This window comes from Lepidochelys kempii, chromosome 15, assembly GCF_965140265.1.
Source record: "Lepidochelys kempii isolate rLepKem1 chromosome 15, rLepKem1.hap2, whole genome shotgun sequence".
In the NCBI taxonomy this organism is placed as follows: domain Eukaryota; kingdom Metazoa; phylum Chordata; order Testudines; family Cheloniidae; genus Lepidochelys; species Lepidochelys kempii.
The window spans coordinates 33473550-33490114 of NC_133270.1; the positions used below are offsets into that span (position 1 = coordinate 33473550).

General features: G+C 44.4%; 1 protein-coding gene across 23 annotated transcripts in view; it reads right to left on the bottom strand.

The window, feature by feature from the left end:
* KREMEN1 (kringle containing transmembrane protein 1) overlaps positions 1–16565 on the bottom strand; it is a 146067-nt gene that overhangs the window by 83447 nt on the left and 46055 nt on the right. For 22 of the 23 annotated variants that reach the window (XM_073312966.1, XM_073312960.1, XM_073312964.1 and 19 more), the window contains one exon: positions 13749–13931. In XM_073312966.1, the coding sequence (XP_073169067.1) occupies positions 13749–13931 (183 nt within the window). Of the gene's footprint in view, positions 1–10323; positions 11286–13748; positions 13932–16565 lie in introns of those variants that run through there. The other variant, XM_073312981.1, reaches the window with a different exon arrangement.

Here is a 16565-nt window from a genome sequence, read left to right on the forward strand (position 1 = left end):
TTAAGGGGACATTCAGAGGTAGCCATTCCTGCTGGGCTGTTTGCCTGTGGCTGAAAAGAAATCATCCCCGCTTTTAGCCACGTGGTGTTGGGGGGGCCCGTTCACGCTGAGCTGTTTGCGTTTGGCTCCCAGGGATCTTCCCCAATACTAGTCACGTGGTGGGAGGAGGGGTGAAGCGATCATCCCAGAGAATTGGGGGGGGGAGGGAGTTAGTTGGGTTTGTGCTGCACGTCAACCCAAAAACTGTAGCCCCTCCTTTTAAATGGCCAACCCAACAGGTGCTTGGTATGGGAAAGGAGGGCGCTGCTGTTTGAAACCATTCCCATATGTTATGAAGGTTGAAGAAGCCGAAAGACTGTGGCTTACCACGGCTGCCTGCAAGCCGAATTCTGTTGCCCGGCCCTGCGTGTGTGATCTCACACACCAAACTGGCAGGCCCTCAATATAAGAGGCAAAATGCGACTTTGTAGCGAAAGCACATGTGCTATGTAATGTTAACAGCTTGGTTCACCGTGAAAGAGTCTACCCATTGTTCTCTAAAATGTGTCTTTTTAAATACTACTCTCCCTTTTTTTCCTCCCATAGCAGCAAATGTTTCAACACTCCCCCATCATCTCCGTCCCAGAGGCTAGCACAGATAAAAAGGTGAAATAAACCACACTCGCGATGAAATGTTCTCTGAGCTCATGCAGTTGTCCTGCATTGAAAGAGCTCAGCAGAATGCATGGAAGCAAACATTGGTAGAGTCCAGGAAAGCAGAAAATGAATGCAAGGACAGGAGGGACGAGCAAGATGAGAGGTTGCGGAAGCAAGAGGAGAGGTGGCGGCAGCATGATGAGAGGAGGCAGGATGCAATGCTGAGGCTACTGGGGGATCAAACTGATATGCTCCGGCATCTGGTGGAGCTGTAGGAAAGGCAGCAGAAGCACAGACCACTGATGCAGCCCCTGTATAACCACCTGCCCTCCTCCCCAAGTTCCATAGCCTCCCCACCCAGATGCCCAACAACGTGGGGGCAGGGGGCCACTCCAGGCACCCAACCACTCCACCCTAGAGGACTGCCCAAGCAACAGAAGGCTGGCATTCAATAAGTTTTGAAGTGCAGTGTGGCCTTGTCCTTCCCTCCTCCCCTTATCCACCACCCACCTGGTGCTTCCCTCCTCCCCCACCCGTCCCGGGCTACCTTGGCAGTTATCCCCCTACTTGTGTGATGAATTAATAAAGAATGCATGATTCTGAAACAACAATGACTTTATTGCCTCTGCAAGCGGTGATCGAAGGAGGGAGGGCGGTTGGCTTACAGGGAAGTAGAGTGAACCCAGGAGGCGGGTTTTCATCAAGGAGAAACAAACAGAACTGTCACACTGTAGCCTGGCCAGTCATGAAACTGGTTTACAAAGCTTCTCTGATGAGCAGCGCGCCCTGCTGTGCTCTTCTAATCGCCCTGGTGTCTGGCTGCATGTAATCAGTGGCCAGGCGATTTGCCTCAACCTCCCACCCCACCATAAACGTCTCCCCCTTACTCTCACAGATATTGTGGAGCACACAGCAAGCAACAATAACAATGGGAATATTTCAGAGTAACAGCCGTGTTAGTCTGTATTCGCAAAAAGAAAAGGAGTACTTGTGGCACCTTAGAGACTAACCAATTTATTAGAGCATAAGCTTTCGTGAGCTACAGCTCACTTCCTCAGATGCATATCGTGGAAACTGCAGCAGGCTTTATATATACACAGAGAATATGAAACAATACCTATTCCCCCCCCACTGTCCTGCTGGTAATAGCTTATCTAAAGTGATCATCAGGTGGGCCATTTCCAGCACAAATCCAGGTTTTCTCACCCTCCACCCCCCCCACACAAATTCACTCTCCTGCTGGTGATAGCCCATCCAAAGTGACAACTCTTTACACAATGTGCATGACAATCAAGTTGGGCTATTTCCTGCACAAATCCAGGTTTTCTCACATCCCCCCCACCCCCATACACACATAAACTCACTCTCCTGCTGGTAATAGCTCATCCAAACTGACCACTCTTCAAGTTAAAATCCAAGTTAAACCAGAACATTTGGGGGAGGGGGGGAGGAAAAAACAAGAGGAAACAGGCTACCTTGCATAATGACTTAGCCACTCCAAGTCTCTATTTAAGCCTAAATTAATAGTATCCAATTTGCAAATGAATTCCAATTCAGCAGTTTCTCGCTGGAGTCTGGATTTGAAGTTTTTTTGTTTTAAGATAGCGACCTTCATGTCTGTGATCGCGTGACCAGAGAGATTGAAGTGTTCTCCGACTGGTTTATGAATGTTATAATTCTTGACATCTGATTTGTGTCCATTTATTCTTTTACGTAGAGACTGTCCAGTTTGACCAATGTACATGGCAGAGGGGCATTGCTGGCACATGATGGCATATATCACATTGGTGGATGTGCAGGTGAACGAGCCTCTGATAGTGTGGCTGATGTTATTAGGCCCTGTGATGGTGTCCCCTGAATAGATATGTGGTCACAATTGGCAACGGGCTTTGTTGCAAGGATAAGTTCCTGGGTTAGTGGTTCTGTTGTGTGGTATGTGGTTGTTGGTGAATATTGGTTTCGCTGAGGTCTAACCGAGTCAGTAAACTGTGCCAGTGCACTTTTAAACGTCCAAAATACACATTCTACGACCATTCTGCACTTGCTCAGCCTATAGCTGAACAGCTCCTGACTACTGTCCAGGCTGCCTGTGTATGGCTTCATGAGCCATGGCATTAAGGAGTAGGCTAGGTCCTCAAGGATAACTATAGGCATTTCAACATCCCCAACAGTTATTTTCTGGCCTGGGAAGTAAGTCCCTTTCTGCAGCTTTTGAAATAGACCAGAGTTCCTGAAGATGCGAGCGTCATGTACCTTTCCTGGCCATCCCACGTTGATGTTGGTGAAACGTCCCTTGTGATCCACCAGTGCTTGCAGTACCATTGAAAAGTACCCCTTACGGTTTACGTACTGGCTGCCAAGGTGGTCCGGTCCCAAGATAAGGATATGTGTTCCATCTATCGCCCCACCAGAGTTAGGGAATCCCATTGCAGCAAAGTCATCCACTATGACCTGCACATTTCCCAGAGTCACTACCTTTGATAGCAGCAGCTCAGTGATTGCTTTGGCTACTTGGATCACAGCAGCCCCCACAGCAGATTTGCCCACTCCAAATTGATTCCTGACTGACCGGTAGCTATCTGGTGTTGCAAGCTTCCAAAGGCTATCACCACTCACTTGTGAACTGTGAGGACTGCTCTCATCTTGGTATGCTTGCTGTGGTATGGCATCTGCAGGAGAGCAGAGTTGCAGTGGAAGCAGTGGCTGACGACGGATGCCACGAGAACAGATATTTATAGAGAACGACGAGAGGACCTGTGAGATGGATTCATGAGAGCAGGAGAGCAGAGTTGCAGCGGAAGCAGTGGAGGATGATGGTTAGCACTGCGCACATTTCCCAAGGAAGAACACACATACCTGGGAGCCCATGACAGACAACATGGAGAAATTCGCTATTGAGAAAATAGCAGCAGAGCAGAGTTGCAGGGGAAGCAGTGGATGACGATGTTTAGCACTCCTACTGCACTGTCTGCTGAAAGCAGTATGGCGTCCACACAGAAAAAAGGTGCGAAATGATTGTCTGTTGTTGCTTTCACGGAGGGAGGGGCGACTGACGACATGTACCCAAAACCACCCACAACAATGTTTTTGCCACATATGGCATTGGGAGCTTAACCCAGAATTCCAGTCGGTAGTGGAGACTGGGGGAACTGTGGGATAGCTACCCACAGTGCACCTCTCCATAAGTCGATGCTAGCAAGGTAGTGAGGACGCACTCTGCCGACTTAATGTGCTTAGTGTGGACATATGCAATCGACCGTATAAAATCAATTTATAAAAATTGAATTCTATAATATTGACGTAATTTTGTAGTGTAGACATACCCTTAGTGTCATCCACGAACTTGCTGAGGGTGCAATCTATCCCATCATCCAGATCATTAATAAAGATGTTGAACAAAACCAGCTCCAGGACTGACCCCTCTGCTTGATACCAGCTGCCAATTGGACATTGAGCCATTGTTCACTACCCGTTGAGCCCAATGATCTAGCCAGCTTTCTGTCCACCTTATAGTCCATTTATCCAATCCATACTTTTTTAACTTGCTGGCAAAAATATTGTGGGAGGCTGTATCAAAAGCTTTGCTCAAGTCAAGATATATCACGTCCACCGCTTTCCCCATATCCACAGAGCCAGTTATCTCATCATAGAAGGCAATCAGGTTGGTCAGGCATGACTTGGCCTTGGTGAATCCATGATGACTGTTCCTGCTCACCTTCCTCTCTTCCATGTGCTTCAGAATGGATTCCTTGGGGACCTGCTCCATGATTTTTCCAGGGACTGAGGTGAGGCTGACCAGTCTGTAGTTCCCCGGATTCTCCTTCTTCCCTTTTTTAAAGATGGGCAATGTATTTGTCTTTTTCCAATCATCCAGGACTTCCCCCAATCACCACAAGTTTTCAAAGATAATGGCCAATGGCTCTGCAATCACATCAGCCAATTCCCTCAGCACCCTGGGATGTATTAGATCCAGACCCATGGACTTGTGCATGTCCAGCTTTTCTAAATAGTCCTTAACCTGTTCTTTCACTACTGAGAGCTGCTCACCTCCTCTCCATACTGTGCTGCCCAGTGAAGCAGTCTGGGAGTTGACCTTGTCTGTGAAGACCAAGGCAAAAAAAGCATTGAGTACTTCAGCTTTTTCCCCACATCATTTGTCACTAGGTTGCCTTCCCCATTCAGTAAGTAAGGGTCCAACACTTTCCCTGACCACCTTCTTGTTTCTAACATACCTGTAGAAACTAGGGCTATCAATTAATCACAGTTAACTCACGCGATTAACCCCAAAAAATTAATCACGATTAAAAAAATTAATCGCAATTATTCGCAGTTTTAATCGCACTGTTAAACAATAGAATACCAATTGAAATGTATTAAATATTTTGGATGTTTTTCTACATTTTCAAATATATTTATTTCAATTACAACACAGAATACAAAGTGTACATTGCTCACTTTGTATTATTTTTGATTACAAATATTTCTGCTGTAAAAATGATAAACAAAAGAAATAGTCCTTTTCAGTTCACCTCATACAAGTACTGTAGTGCAATCTCTTCATCATGAAAATGCAACTCACAAATGTAGATTTTTTTGTTACAGAACTGCACTCAAAAACAAAACAATGTAAAACTTTAGAGCCTACAAGTCCACTCAGTCTTACTTCTTGCTCAGCCAATTGTTAAGATAAACAAGTTTGTTTACATTGACAGGAGATACTGCTGCTTGCTTCTTATTTACAATGTCACCAGAAAGCGAGAACAGGTATTCGCCTGGCACTTTTGTAACCAGCATTGCAAGGTATTTACATGACAGATATGCTAAACATTCATATGCCCCTTCATGCTTCTGCCACAATTCCAGAGGACATGCTTTCATGCTGATGACGCTCGTTAAAAAATAATGCATTCATTAAATTTGTGACTGAACTCCTTGGTGGAGAACTGTATGTCTCCTGCTCTGTTTTACTCACATTCTACCATATATTTCATGTTCTAGTAGTCTCGAATGATGACTCAGCACATGTTGTTCATTTTAAGAACACTTTCACTGCAGATTTGACAAAACACAAAGAAGGTACCAGTGTGAGACTTCAACGGATAGCTAGAGCACTCAACCCAAATTTTAAGAATCTGAAGTGCCTTCCAAAATCTGAGAGGGATGAGGTGTGGAGCAAGCTTTCAGAAGTCTTAAAAGAGCAACATTCCAATGCAGAAACTACAGAACCTGAACCACTAAAAAAGAAAAATCAACCTTCTGCTGGTGGCATCTGACTCGGATTATGAAAATGAGCATGCATCGGTTCGCAATGCTTTGGATTGTTATCGAGCAGAACCTGTCATCAGCCTGGACGCATGTTCCCTGGAATGGTGGATGAAGCATGAAGAGACATATGAATCTTTAGCGCATCTGGCATGTAAATATCTTGCAATGCCGGCTGCAACAGTGCCATGTAATCGCCTGTTCTCACTTTCAGGTGACATTCTGAACAAGAAGCAGGCAGCATTATCTCCTTCAAATGTAAACAAGCTTGTTTGTCTGAGCGATTGGTTGAACAAGAAATGAGAATGAGTGGACTTGTAGGCTCTAAAGTTTTACATTGTTACATTTTTGAATGCAGTTATTTTTTGCACAGAATTCTACATTTGTAAATTCAACTTTCATGACAAAGAGATTGCACTACAGTACTTGTATTAGGTGAATTGAAAAATATTATTTCTTTTGTTTTTTACAGTGCAAATATTTGTAATAAAAATAAATATAAAGTGAGCACTGTACACTTTGTATTCCATGTTATAATTGAAATCAATATATTTGAAAATGTAGAAAACATCCAAAAATATTTAAATAAATATTTAACAGTGCGATTAATTGTGATTAATTTTTTTAATCATTTGACAGCCCTAGTAGAAACCCTTCTTGTTACCCTTCACATCCCTTGCTAGCTGCAACTCCAGTTGTGCTTTGGTCTTCCTGATTACATTCCTGCAAGCTTGAGCAATATTTTTATACTCCTCCCTAGTCATCTGTCCAAGTTTCCACTTCTTCTAAGCTTCCTTTTTGTGTTTAAACTCACTGAAGATTTATCTGTTAAGCCAACCTGGTCGCCTGCCATATTTGCTATTCTTTCTGCACGTTGGGATGGTTTGTTCCTGAACCCTCAATAAGGCTTCTTTAAAATACAGCCAGCTCTCCTGGACTCCTTTCCCCCTCATATTAGCCTCCCAGGGGATCCTGCCCATCAGTTCCCTGAGGGAGTCAAAGTCTCCTTTTCTGAAGTTCAGGGTATGTATTCTGCTGCTCTCCTTTCTTCCTTTTGTTAGGATCCTGAACTCAACCATCTCATGGTCACCCAGGTTGCCACCCACTTCTACTTCCCCTACCAATTCTTCCCTGTTTGTGACCAGCAGGTCAAGAGGAGTATGGCCCCTAGTTGGTTCCACCAGCACTTGAACCAGGAAGTTGTCTCTAACACTCTCCAAAAACTTCCTGGATTGTCTGTGCACTGCTGTATTGCTCTCCCAACAAATGTCAGGGTGATTGAAGTCCCCCATGAGAACCAGGGCCTGTGATCTGGAAACTTCTGTTAGTTGTCCAAAGAAAGCCTTGTCTATCTCATCCTCCTGGTCTGGTGATCTATAGCAGACGCCCACCACGACATCAACCTTGTTGCTCTCGCCTCTAAACTTAACCCTAACACTCTTAACAGGTTTTTCTCCAGTTTCATTCTGGAGCTCTGAGCAATCATACTGCTCTCTTACATAGAGTGCAACTTCTCCACCTTTTCTCCCCTGCCTCTCCTTCCTGAACGGTTTATACCCATCCATGACAGTGTTCTAGTCATGTGAGTTACCCCACCAAGTCTCTGTTATTCCAATCACATCATAGTTCCTTGACTGTGCCAATTCTTCCCACTTGTTTCCCAGGCTTCTTGCATTCATGTACAGGCACCTAAGATAAACCGCCAATTGCCCTATTTTTCTCAGTATGAATCAGGAGGCCTCCCCTGTTGTACCCTCCTCCTTGTGTTTCCTCCCGGTATCCCACTTCCCCACTTACCTCTGGGTTTAGGTCACAATCCCCCGGCAAACCTAGTTTAAAGCCCTCCTCACTAAGTTAGCAAGCCTGCCTGTGAAGATGCTCTTCCCTCTCTTTGTTAGGTGAAGCCCATCTCTTCCTAGCACTCCCTTCTTCCTGGAACAACATCCCAAGGTTGAAGAATCCGAAGTCCTCTCTCAGACACCACCTGCGCAACCACACATTTACCTCCACAATTCGATGGCCCCTACCTGGGCCTTTTCCTTCAACAGGGAGGATGGACGAGAACATGACTTGTGCCTCAAACTCCTGTATCCTTCTTCCCAGAGCCATGCTGTTGTTGGGGAGTGTGAAAAAGAAATCACATGGCTATCTTGGCAAAAGCCCTAGCATAGATGCAGTTACACTAGCAAAAATGTCCTTTTGCTGGGATGGCTTACTTTGGTTAGAGAACTGGTATAACAATACTAGCAAAAGAATGCTTTTGCCAGTATAAGTTGTGTCTCTACTAGGCAGGTTTGTTGGTATAGTGATACTGAAAAACCCTTTCTAATGCAGACAAGGCCTTATTTCTAACTTGAAATTGTCTGGCTTTATTTTTAGATATTTTTGAGCTATTCTCCTGGAACACATACTGAGGAAAACCTGATTTTTTTCATCTTAAAAAAGGCTGATGGGATTTTGTATCAACTTTCCAAAAAATAACCACATTGACACAGAGACCAAACCTGGAAAATGTAAGCCTCAGAAGGTGAATAGCACTTGATTCTATGTGTGTGTGTGTGCATGCGTACACAGAGAATGCAACCAGATGCAGGTAAACAATGCCAAATCCCTCTGTATCAGGAAAACAATACATACGTTAAGATTTTGTTTTCCAAAATTATTAAGTGTTTGGTTGATTTTTATACGTGATTTGTTGGATGCCTGAAGTTTCTTTTCCAGGGGTTGTTTCTGACTTCCTTGCTACAAGCTATTTTGCAAAAAGAAGCTGCTGTAGCAGAAGCAAAGCCTTGTAGTGTGAGTATAATTAGAAGCATATCAGAATAATCATTAGCAGAACATTTCTATGGAAACTAATTAAAGAAAACAAAACAGAAAGCAACACTATTCAAGCCTCACTGCATAGTTTTGGTTTGAAATTTTAAATACAAAATAGGATTCTGGAAAATCACAGGTGTTTTTACTTTACCTTCTCTCTCCCCACTTTCCTGAATTTTCCTCATTCATCACTACTTCATTTCAATAGCTCTAGTTACTAAGCCAGAAACATGAATAAATTTAAAGAATAAAAATCTTAATAAATTTGAAATAGTGACCCTGAATTTGACCTGGCATTATGTGGTGAGCCAGAGCAAGTTTAGTGAGCAGTGCTCTAGAGTAAGTAATCTTGAGAGTGGTGTTACTGAGAAAGTAGGTGCCTGCCTTCTGGACTAAATTAAGCTTTTTTTAATGTTACTGTACTCATACCTAGGAACAGAGAGTTGTAATAGTTCTGCCTGGAGGACAAAAAAGACAGGGTCACTGTGGCCAGGTTACTGATTTTAAAACGGGGTGCTAGTTATAGATGGAAGAAAACATTTTTGCAGCTGTCGCAGAAATGAGCACTCCGAGAGGACCGTTAGGCTGCAGAAAGCAAAGTGACATGGTCTTCAAAGTTACCTACTACAGGACAGGCCTAACAAAGAAAATAACAGAACGCCACTAGCCGTCACCTTCAGCCCCCAACTAAAACCCCTCCAACGCATTATTAAGGATCTACAACCTATCCTAAAGGATGACCCAACACTCTCACAAGTCTTGGGAGACAGGCCAGTCCTTGCCTACAGACAGCCCCGCAACCTGAAGCAAATACTCACCAACAACCACATACCACACAACAGAACCACTAACCCAGGAACTTATCCTTGCAACAAAGCCCGTTGCCAATTGTGCCCACATATCTATTCAGGGGACACCATCACAGGGCCTAATAACATCAGCCACACCATCAGAGGCTCGTTCACCTGCACATCCACCAATGTGATCTATGCCATCATGTGCCAGCAATGCCCCTCTGCCATGTACATTGGTCAAACTGGACAGTCTCTACGTAAAAGAATAAATGGACACAAATCAGATGTCAAGAATTATAACATTCATAAACCAGTCGGAGAACACTTCAATCTCTCTGGTCACGCAATCACAGACATGAAGGTCGCTATCTTAAAACAAAAAAACTTCAAATCCAGACTCCAGCGAGAAACTGCTGAATTGGAATTCATTTGCAAATTGGATACTATTAATTTAGGCTTAAATAGAGACTGGGAGTGGCTAAGTCATTATGCAAGGTAGCCTGTTTCCTCTTGTTTTTTCCTACCCCCCCCCCCAGATGTTCTGGTTTAACTTGGATTTAAACCTGGAGAATGGTCAGTTTAGATGAGCTATTACCAGCAGGAGAGTGAGTTTGTGTGTGTATGGGGGTGGGGGGGATGTGAGAAAACCTTGATCTATGCAGGAAATAGCCCGACTTGATTATGTAAAGAGTTGTCACTTTGGATGGGCTAGCACCAGCAGGAGAGTGAATTTGTGTGGGGGGGTGGAGGGTGAGAAAACCTGGATTTGTGCTGGAAATGGCCCACCTGTTGATCACTTTAGATAAGCTATTACCAGCAGGACAGTGGGGTGGGAGGAGGTATTGTTTCATGATTTCTGTGTGTATATAAAGTCTGCTGCAGTTTCCACGGTAAACATCTGATGAAGTGAGCTGTAGCTCACGAAAGCTCATGCTCAAATAAATTGGTTAGTCTCTAAGGTGCCACAAGTACTCCTTTTCTTTTTGCGAATACAGACTAACACGGCTGTTCCTCTGAAACCGGTCTTCAAATTGTTTTCTTCTTCCCAACCATGTTAACTTGCTTGGGTTTAACTTCAATCAACTGCTTTCTATCCAGATGCTGATCTTGGCTTGGCAGACTGATCATCAGGGCACTGCTATTTGCATTGCAGTTAAGAGATATACAACAGGCTATTGTCTACCTGTTACTGGTGTTTGGTTTACTGATCTGGCCATTAAGGTGTACCTTAAAGCGAAGGTCACTGGTCATCACTGGCAAGAGATGGATCGTTTGCTGGTAGTGAATGATGCAGGAGATCTTGAGGAGGAGGCCCTGTCTCCAGGCACTGTCATATGCTGAGGCTAGTTCAACAAGGGCAATCCCCGTCTTCAATTTACGTTGGAATCCTGCCTCAATGTGGCTGGTAAGTGAAGCTAGTTGGTCACAGCTGTTCCTCTTCAGGCAAAATCTGGCCTGCTCTGTTGGGGGGATGTCTTTGATAATATCAGACAGACAGCGGTGCAGTGCCCATTCCATGAGTTTGCTGGTGGCTGAGAGGAGAGAGATGGAGTGGTAGCTGGCTGCACCCTCTGGAGATTTCTCAGGCTTCAGTAGGGCAACCACTGTTGCCTGTCACCAGCTTGTTGGCACTTCTCTGGTTCTATGCACAGCAGTAAAAAGCATCAGCAGCTAATCCTGTCCCCGTCTCCCCCGGTTCTTGAGAAACTCTGGAGGAATGCCATCAACCGCTGCAGCTTTCTGGCTTTTGGTTTCCAACCGTGAAACGTTGATCTCCTTGACAGAATATGGAGAGGAGAGTGAGGATTCCTCTGAGCATTGCTGGTTCTTGTGGAATTCCCACTGGACCTCCTGGCATGTAATTTTTTCTGCTGGCATCTTGCTGTTAGAAAGAAGATGAGAGGTGACAGCATTTGCAGTCACCTTTGCAGGGCAACCCTCAGGGCTCTGTCCTGGCCCTGATACTTTTTAATCTACACATCACGAATATGCCAGCGATGGAGTCAAGGAAATTCATGTATGCAGATGAATGCCTTAACGGTTCAGCATACAAGCCTTCATGCCAACAGCTGCACCCTAACCCAAGATCTTAGCACAATGGCTGAAACTAACCAAAAAAAATTAAATATAAAAAAGAAGCTTACAAGAAGTGGAAGGTTGGACATATGACCAGGGAAGAGTATAAAAATATTGCTCAGGCATGTAGGAATGAAATCAGGAGGGCCAAATCGCACCTGGAGCTGCAGCTAGCGAGAGATGTTAAGAGTAACAAGAAGGGTTTCTTCAGGTATGTTGGCAACAAGAAGAAAGCCAAGGAAAGTGTGGGCCCCTTAATGAATGAGAGAGGCAACCTAGTGACAGAGGATGTGGAAAAAGTTAATGTACTTAATGCTTTTTTTGCCTCTGTCTTCACTAACAAGGTCAGCTCCCAGACTGCTGCGCTGGGCATCACAACATGGGGAATAGATGGCCAGCCCTCTGTGGAGAAAGAGGTGGTTAGGGACTATTTAGAAAAGCTGGACGTGCACAAGTCCATAGGGCCGGACGAGTTGCATCCGAGAGTGCTAAAGGAACTGGCGGCTGTGATTGCAGAGCCATTGGCCATTATCTTTGAAAACTCGTGGCGAACGGGGGAAGTCCCGGATGACTGGAAAAAGGCTAATGTAGTGCCAATCTTTAAAAAAGGGAAGAAGGAGGATCCTGGGAACTACAGGCCAGTCAGCCTCACCTCAGTCCCTGGAAAAATCATGGAGCAGGTCCTCAAAGAATCAATTCTGAAGCACTTAGAGGAGAGGAAAGTGATCAGGAACAGTCAGCATGGATTCACCAAGGGAAGGTCATGCCTGACTAATCGCCTTCTATGATGAGATTACTGGTTCTGTGGATGAAGGGAAAGCAGTGGATGTATTGTTTCTTGACTTTAGCAAAGCTTTTGACACGGTCTCCCACAGTATTCTTGCCAGCAAGTTAAAGAAGTATGGGCTGGATGAATGCACTATAAGGTGGGTAGAAAGTTGGCTAGATTGTCGGGCTCAACGGGTAGTGATCAATGGCTCCATGTCTAGTTGGCAGCCGGTGTCAAGTGGAGTGCCCCAGGGGTTGGTCCTGGGGCCGGTTTTGTTCAATATCTTCATAAATGATCTGGAGGATGGTGTGGATTGTACTCTCAGCAAATTTGAGGATGATACTAAACTGGGAGGAGTGGTAGATATGCTGGAGGGCAGGGATAGGATACAGAGGGACCTAGAGAAATTGGAGGATTGGGCCAAAAGAAATCTGATGAGGTTCAATAAGGATAAGTGCAGGGTCCTGCACTTAGGACGGAAGAACCCAATGCACAGCTACAGACTAGGGACCGAATGGCTAGGCAGCAGTTCTGCGGAAAAGGACCTAGGGGTGACAGTGGACGAGAAGCTGGATATGAGTCAGCAGTGTGCCCTTGTTGCCAAGAAGACCAATGGCATTTTGGGATGTATAAGTAGGGGCACAGCGAGCAGATCGAGGGACGTGATCGTCCCCCTCTATTCGACATTGGTGAGGCCTCATCTGGAGTACTGTGTCCAGTTTTGGGCCCCACACTACAAGAAGGATGTGGATAAATTGGAAAGAGTCCAGCGAAGGGCAACAAAAATGATTAGGGGTCTGGAACACATGACTTATGAGGAGAGGCTGAGGGAACTGGGATTGTTTAGTCTGCAGAAGAGAAGAATGAGGGGGGATTTGTTAGCTGCTTTCAACTACCTGAGAGGTGGTTCCAGAGAGGATGGTTCTAGACTATTCTCAGTGGTAGAAGAGGACAGGACAAGGAGTAATGGTCTCAAGTTGCAGTGGGGGAGGTTTAGGTTGGATATTAGGAAAAACTGTTTCACTAGGAGGGTGGTGAAACACTGGAATGCGTTGCCTAGGGAGGTGGTGGAATCTCCTTCCTTAGAAGTTTTTAAGGTCAGGCTTGACAAAGCCCTGGCTGGGATGATTTAATTGGGGATTGGTCCTGCTTTTGAGCAGGGGGTTGGACTAGATGACCTCCTGAGGTCCCTTCCAACCCTGATATTCTATGATTCTATGATTTAAACATCTGTCTTTGTAGCAGATCAGGTTTCTTGTATTCAACATCTTTTCAAGAGAAAAGTTGGTGCTTTTGTTTTCAGCATCATGCCATTGCTGAAATGGCCATGTTTACATCAACGATTTTCAATTAAAATTTGTGACATTTGAAAAAAAACCCACACCCACACATACCTGTTCCTGGCAAACAGCTGGTTGTGCTCCCTGACCAAACCCCAGTCAACTGGCAGGTTCGTTCTTCTGATCCAGCAAGCCTGTATCCTTGATTGCAGCTAAATCGGATGGTTGAGTCCAACAGGTAGTTTGTCCCTTCTTTTTTCCCATTGGTGGGGTGATCCAACCAGCCACAAGAGACCACTAAGAAAAGGAGATAACAGCTATCTGGTGAAAGTCTTTTAGTTTCACTGGCACAGCTAGTCCAGTGAGTTGCATGGTGATTTAAATATAATTGAAAAAGAGTAACAGATTCTTTTAGTCTAGCAGAGCTAACAAATGGGAGCAATAAACTAGCAAGAGCAACCTTAACTCAACATGAAGCTGGTGATAGTCACACCCACAGCCCTGTTGATCTTCAGTGGATCATGGGTATTTTCTGACAACACAGTTGTGGAACATCATCATAATTCAGTATTTGTCAGCCAAATACTTCTGCTCCCGAATATTCTGGAGGCTGGTATCTATTACTTTGCATTTATTTTTTATTCTTTTCATCAAGTAGACTAGAACCCACATAATCAAAGTTTGAAAGGGTAGCTCTGGGTATCACATGACCCTTCACAATCTGTTTCTACAATTCTGTGATTTCCACAGTAGAGATCTAAAAACCTTATTTTTTTTTTTGCGCTGCAAATGAGCTGATTTACTATGTCACCTCTTCTTTCTTTGTCTCTCTTTAGAGCTGTAAAAACGATGTATAACAGAAAACTGTACCTCATACACACAGGATACAAGTACACATTTTAAAAATGATCAAATTCTATTACTGAACAAGAGTTTCTGGACTTCAGAAGCAGTAACAGCAGGAGTGAGAGAAACTATGGTGGTCAAAACTGTGATTATATTTGAGTTAATTTTTCTCTTCATTTGGGGACTTGAAAGCCTGTTTTTGGCAGATGTATTGTTACTCAGTGAAGACAAAAGTTTAAATTACATACATGGGTGTCTTCTTTGCTGACAATTTTTAACTTGCCTCCATTTATGCTGCCAAAATGGGACTGCGAACTAGTTGCAGTTGTCAAGAGGAAGAAAAGCAAATATGATGCCCACTAACCAGTCAGAGTGTCCTATGCCATACTGTAAGGAGCCTGAGGTAGATTTCAGGGGCACTACTTGGTCCTTTGTGAGGAAACGGTTACTTACTATAACTATGGGTCTTCATGATATGATGCAGATGTGTATTCCATGAAGGTGTGTGTGTTCTCAGTGCACCGGAGACGGAGAATTTTGCATAACAGTACCTCTAGGAGCCAGTGCTTGTGTGTCGTGCTCATAGCCCCACCCCGTCTATATGAGGCAACAATGCCTCAACCCCCCGCAGTATCTTCACAATGAATGCATGGAGACTAGACCCCAGTGCAGAGAGGATGGAGGGTGGGTTGTGGAATACACATTTGCATCACATCTCGAAGAACCTCAGTTATAATAAGTAACCATTTCTTTGAGTAGTTGAAGCCATTTATTTCACTTAGGTGATTCAAAAGCAGTAGCCACAGATGGTGGGACTAAGAGCCTATCTAAACAAGGATTGCAGGATCACCTTCCCAAAGTTTGCATCAGCTCTAGATGATGCAGTAATAGCATAATGGTTCTCAAATGTATGTATCAAGGACCACATGGCAGCCTTTCAAATATCCACTATTAAGACATCACTTAGTAACACTATTAACGTAGCCTGTGCTCTTATGGAATGAGCTTGCACCTGCTGAGGAGGCGTAGTCAAAGCTATTTCATATGCTGTCCTGTTATAGGATGTTATCCACTTAGAGTTTGTTTGTGAAAAGACCGCTTGCACCTTTCGTACAATCTGCATATGACACAAACGGATGAGGCGAAGCATGAAATGGTTAATTCCTATGCACGTAGGCTATACATTGTCTGACATCTAATGTGTGGAGATGCTGCTCCTCCGGAGATTAATGTAGTTTCAGAAAAAAACAGGTACATATACCGCCTGGTTCAAATGAAACTGAGAGACCATGTTAGACAAAAATTTTGGGTGCAGCTGTAAAGTTACTTTGCTCTTGTAGAATTGTGTATAAGGAGGCTCTGGCATCAGAGCCTGCAACTCTCAGCCTCTCCTTATGAATATTATGGCCACCAGGAATGCAGTCTTCTGACATAAAAGAGGAAAGGGACAAGATGCCAGAGACTCAAACGGAAGGTCCATCAACACCACTAGGACTGTGTTAAGGTACCACAAAGGGACTGGCTCTAGAACTGGAGGATGACAACAAAGATGCCTTTTTAAGAGTCTTGCTATCATGGCACTGGAAGAGACTGATCTTTCATGAATGGAGGGGTGGAATGCTGAGATCACCACCAGATGCACCCTCAATAAGCTAAATGCAAGGCCTGACGACTGAAGATACAGCAAATATCCAAGATGTCATGGATAAAGGCCAGTTTGGTTGAACTCCAAGGGCCAATGACCACAAAGAAAACAGCTTCCAGTTCCCCAAATAGGCCATTCTGGTAGAGGGCTTTCTACTATTGAGTAGAACCTATTGAACAGCCAACAAACACTGCTCTTCCTCATCATTCAACCACAAAGCAGCTATGCTGTGAGATGCAGGGAACTGAGCACGGGATGCAGTATGCAACCATGATTCTGTGTGAACAGGTCAGACTAGAGAAGAAAGGTTATGGGACGCTGAATCAATAGCGTGAGGTTGGAGAACCAACACTGCCTCGGCCGCATCAGGGCAATGAGGATGAGCTTGGCACAATCCGCTTTTAACCTGAGGATGACCTGTGGAATGATTGGGATCAGCG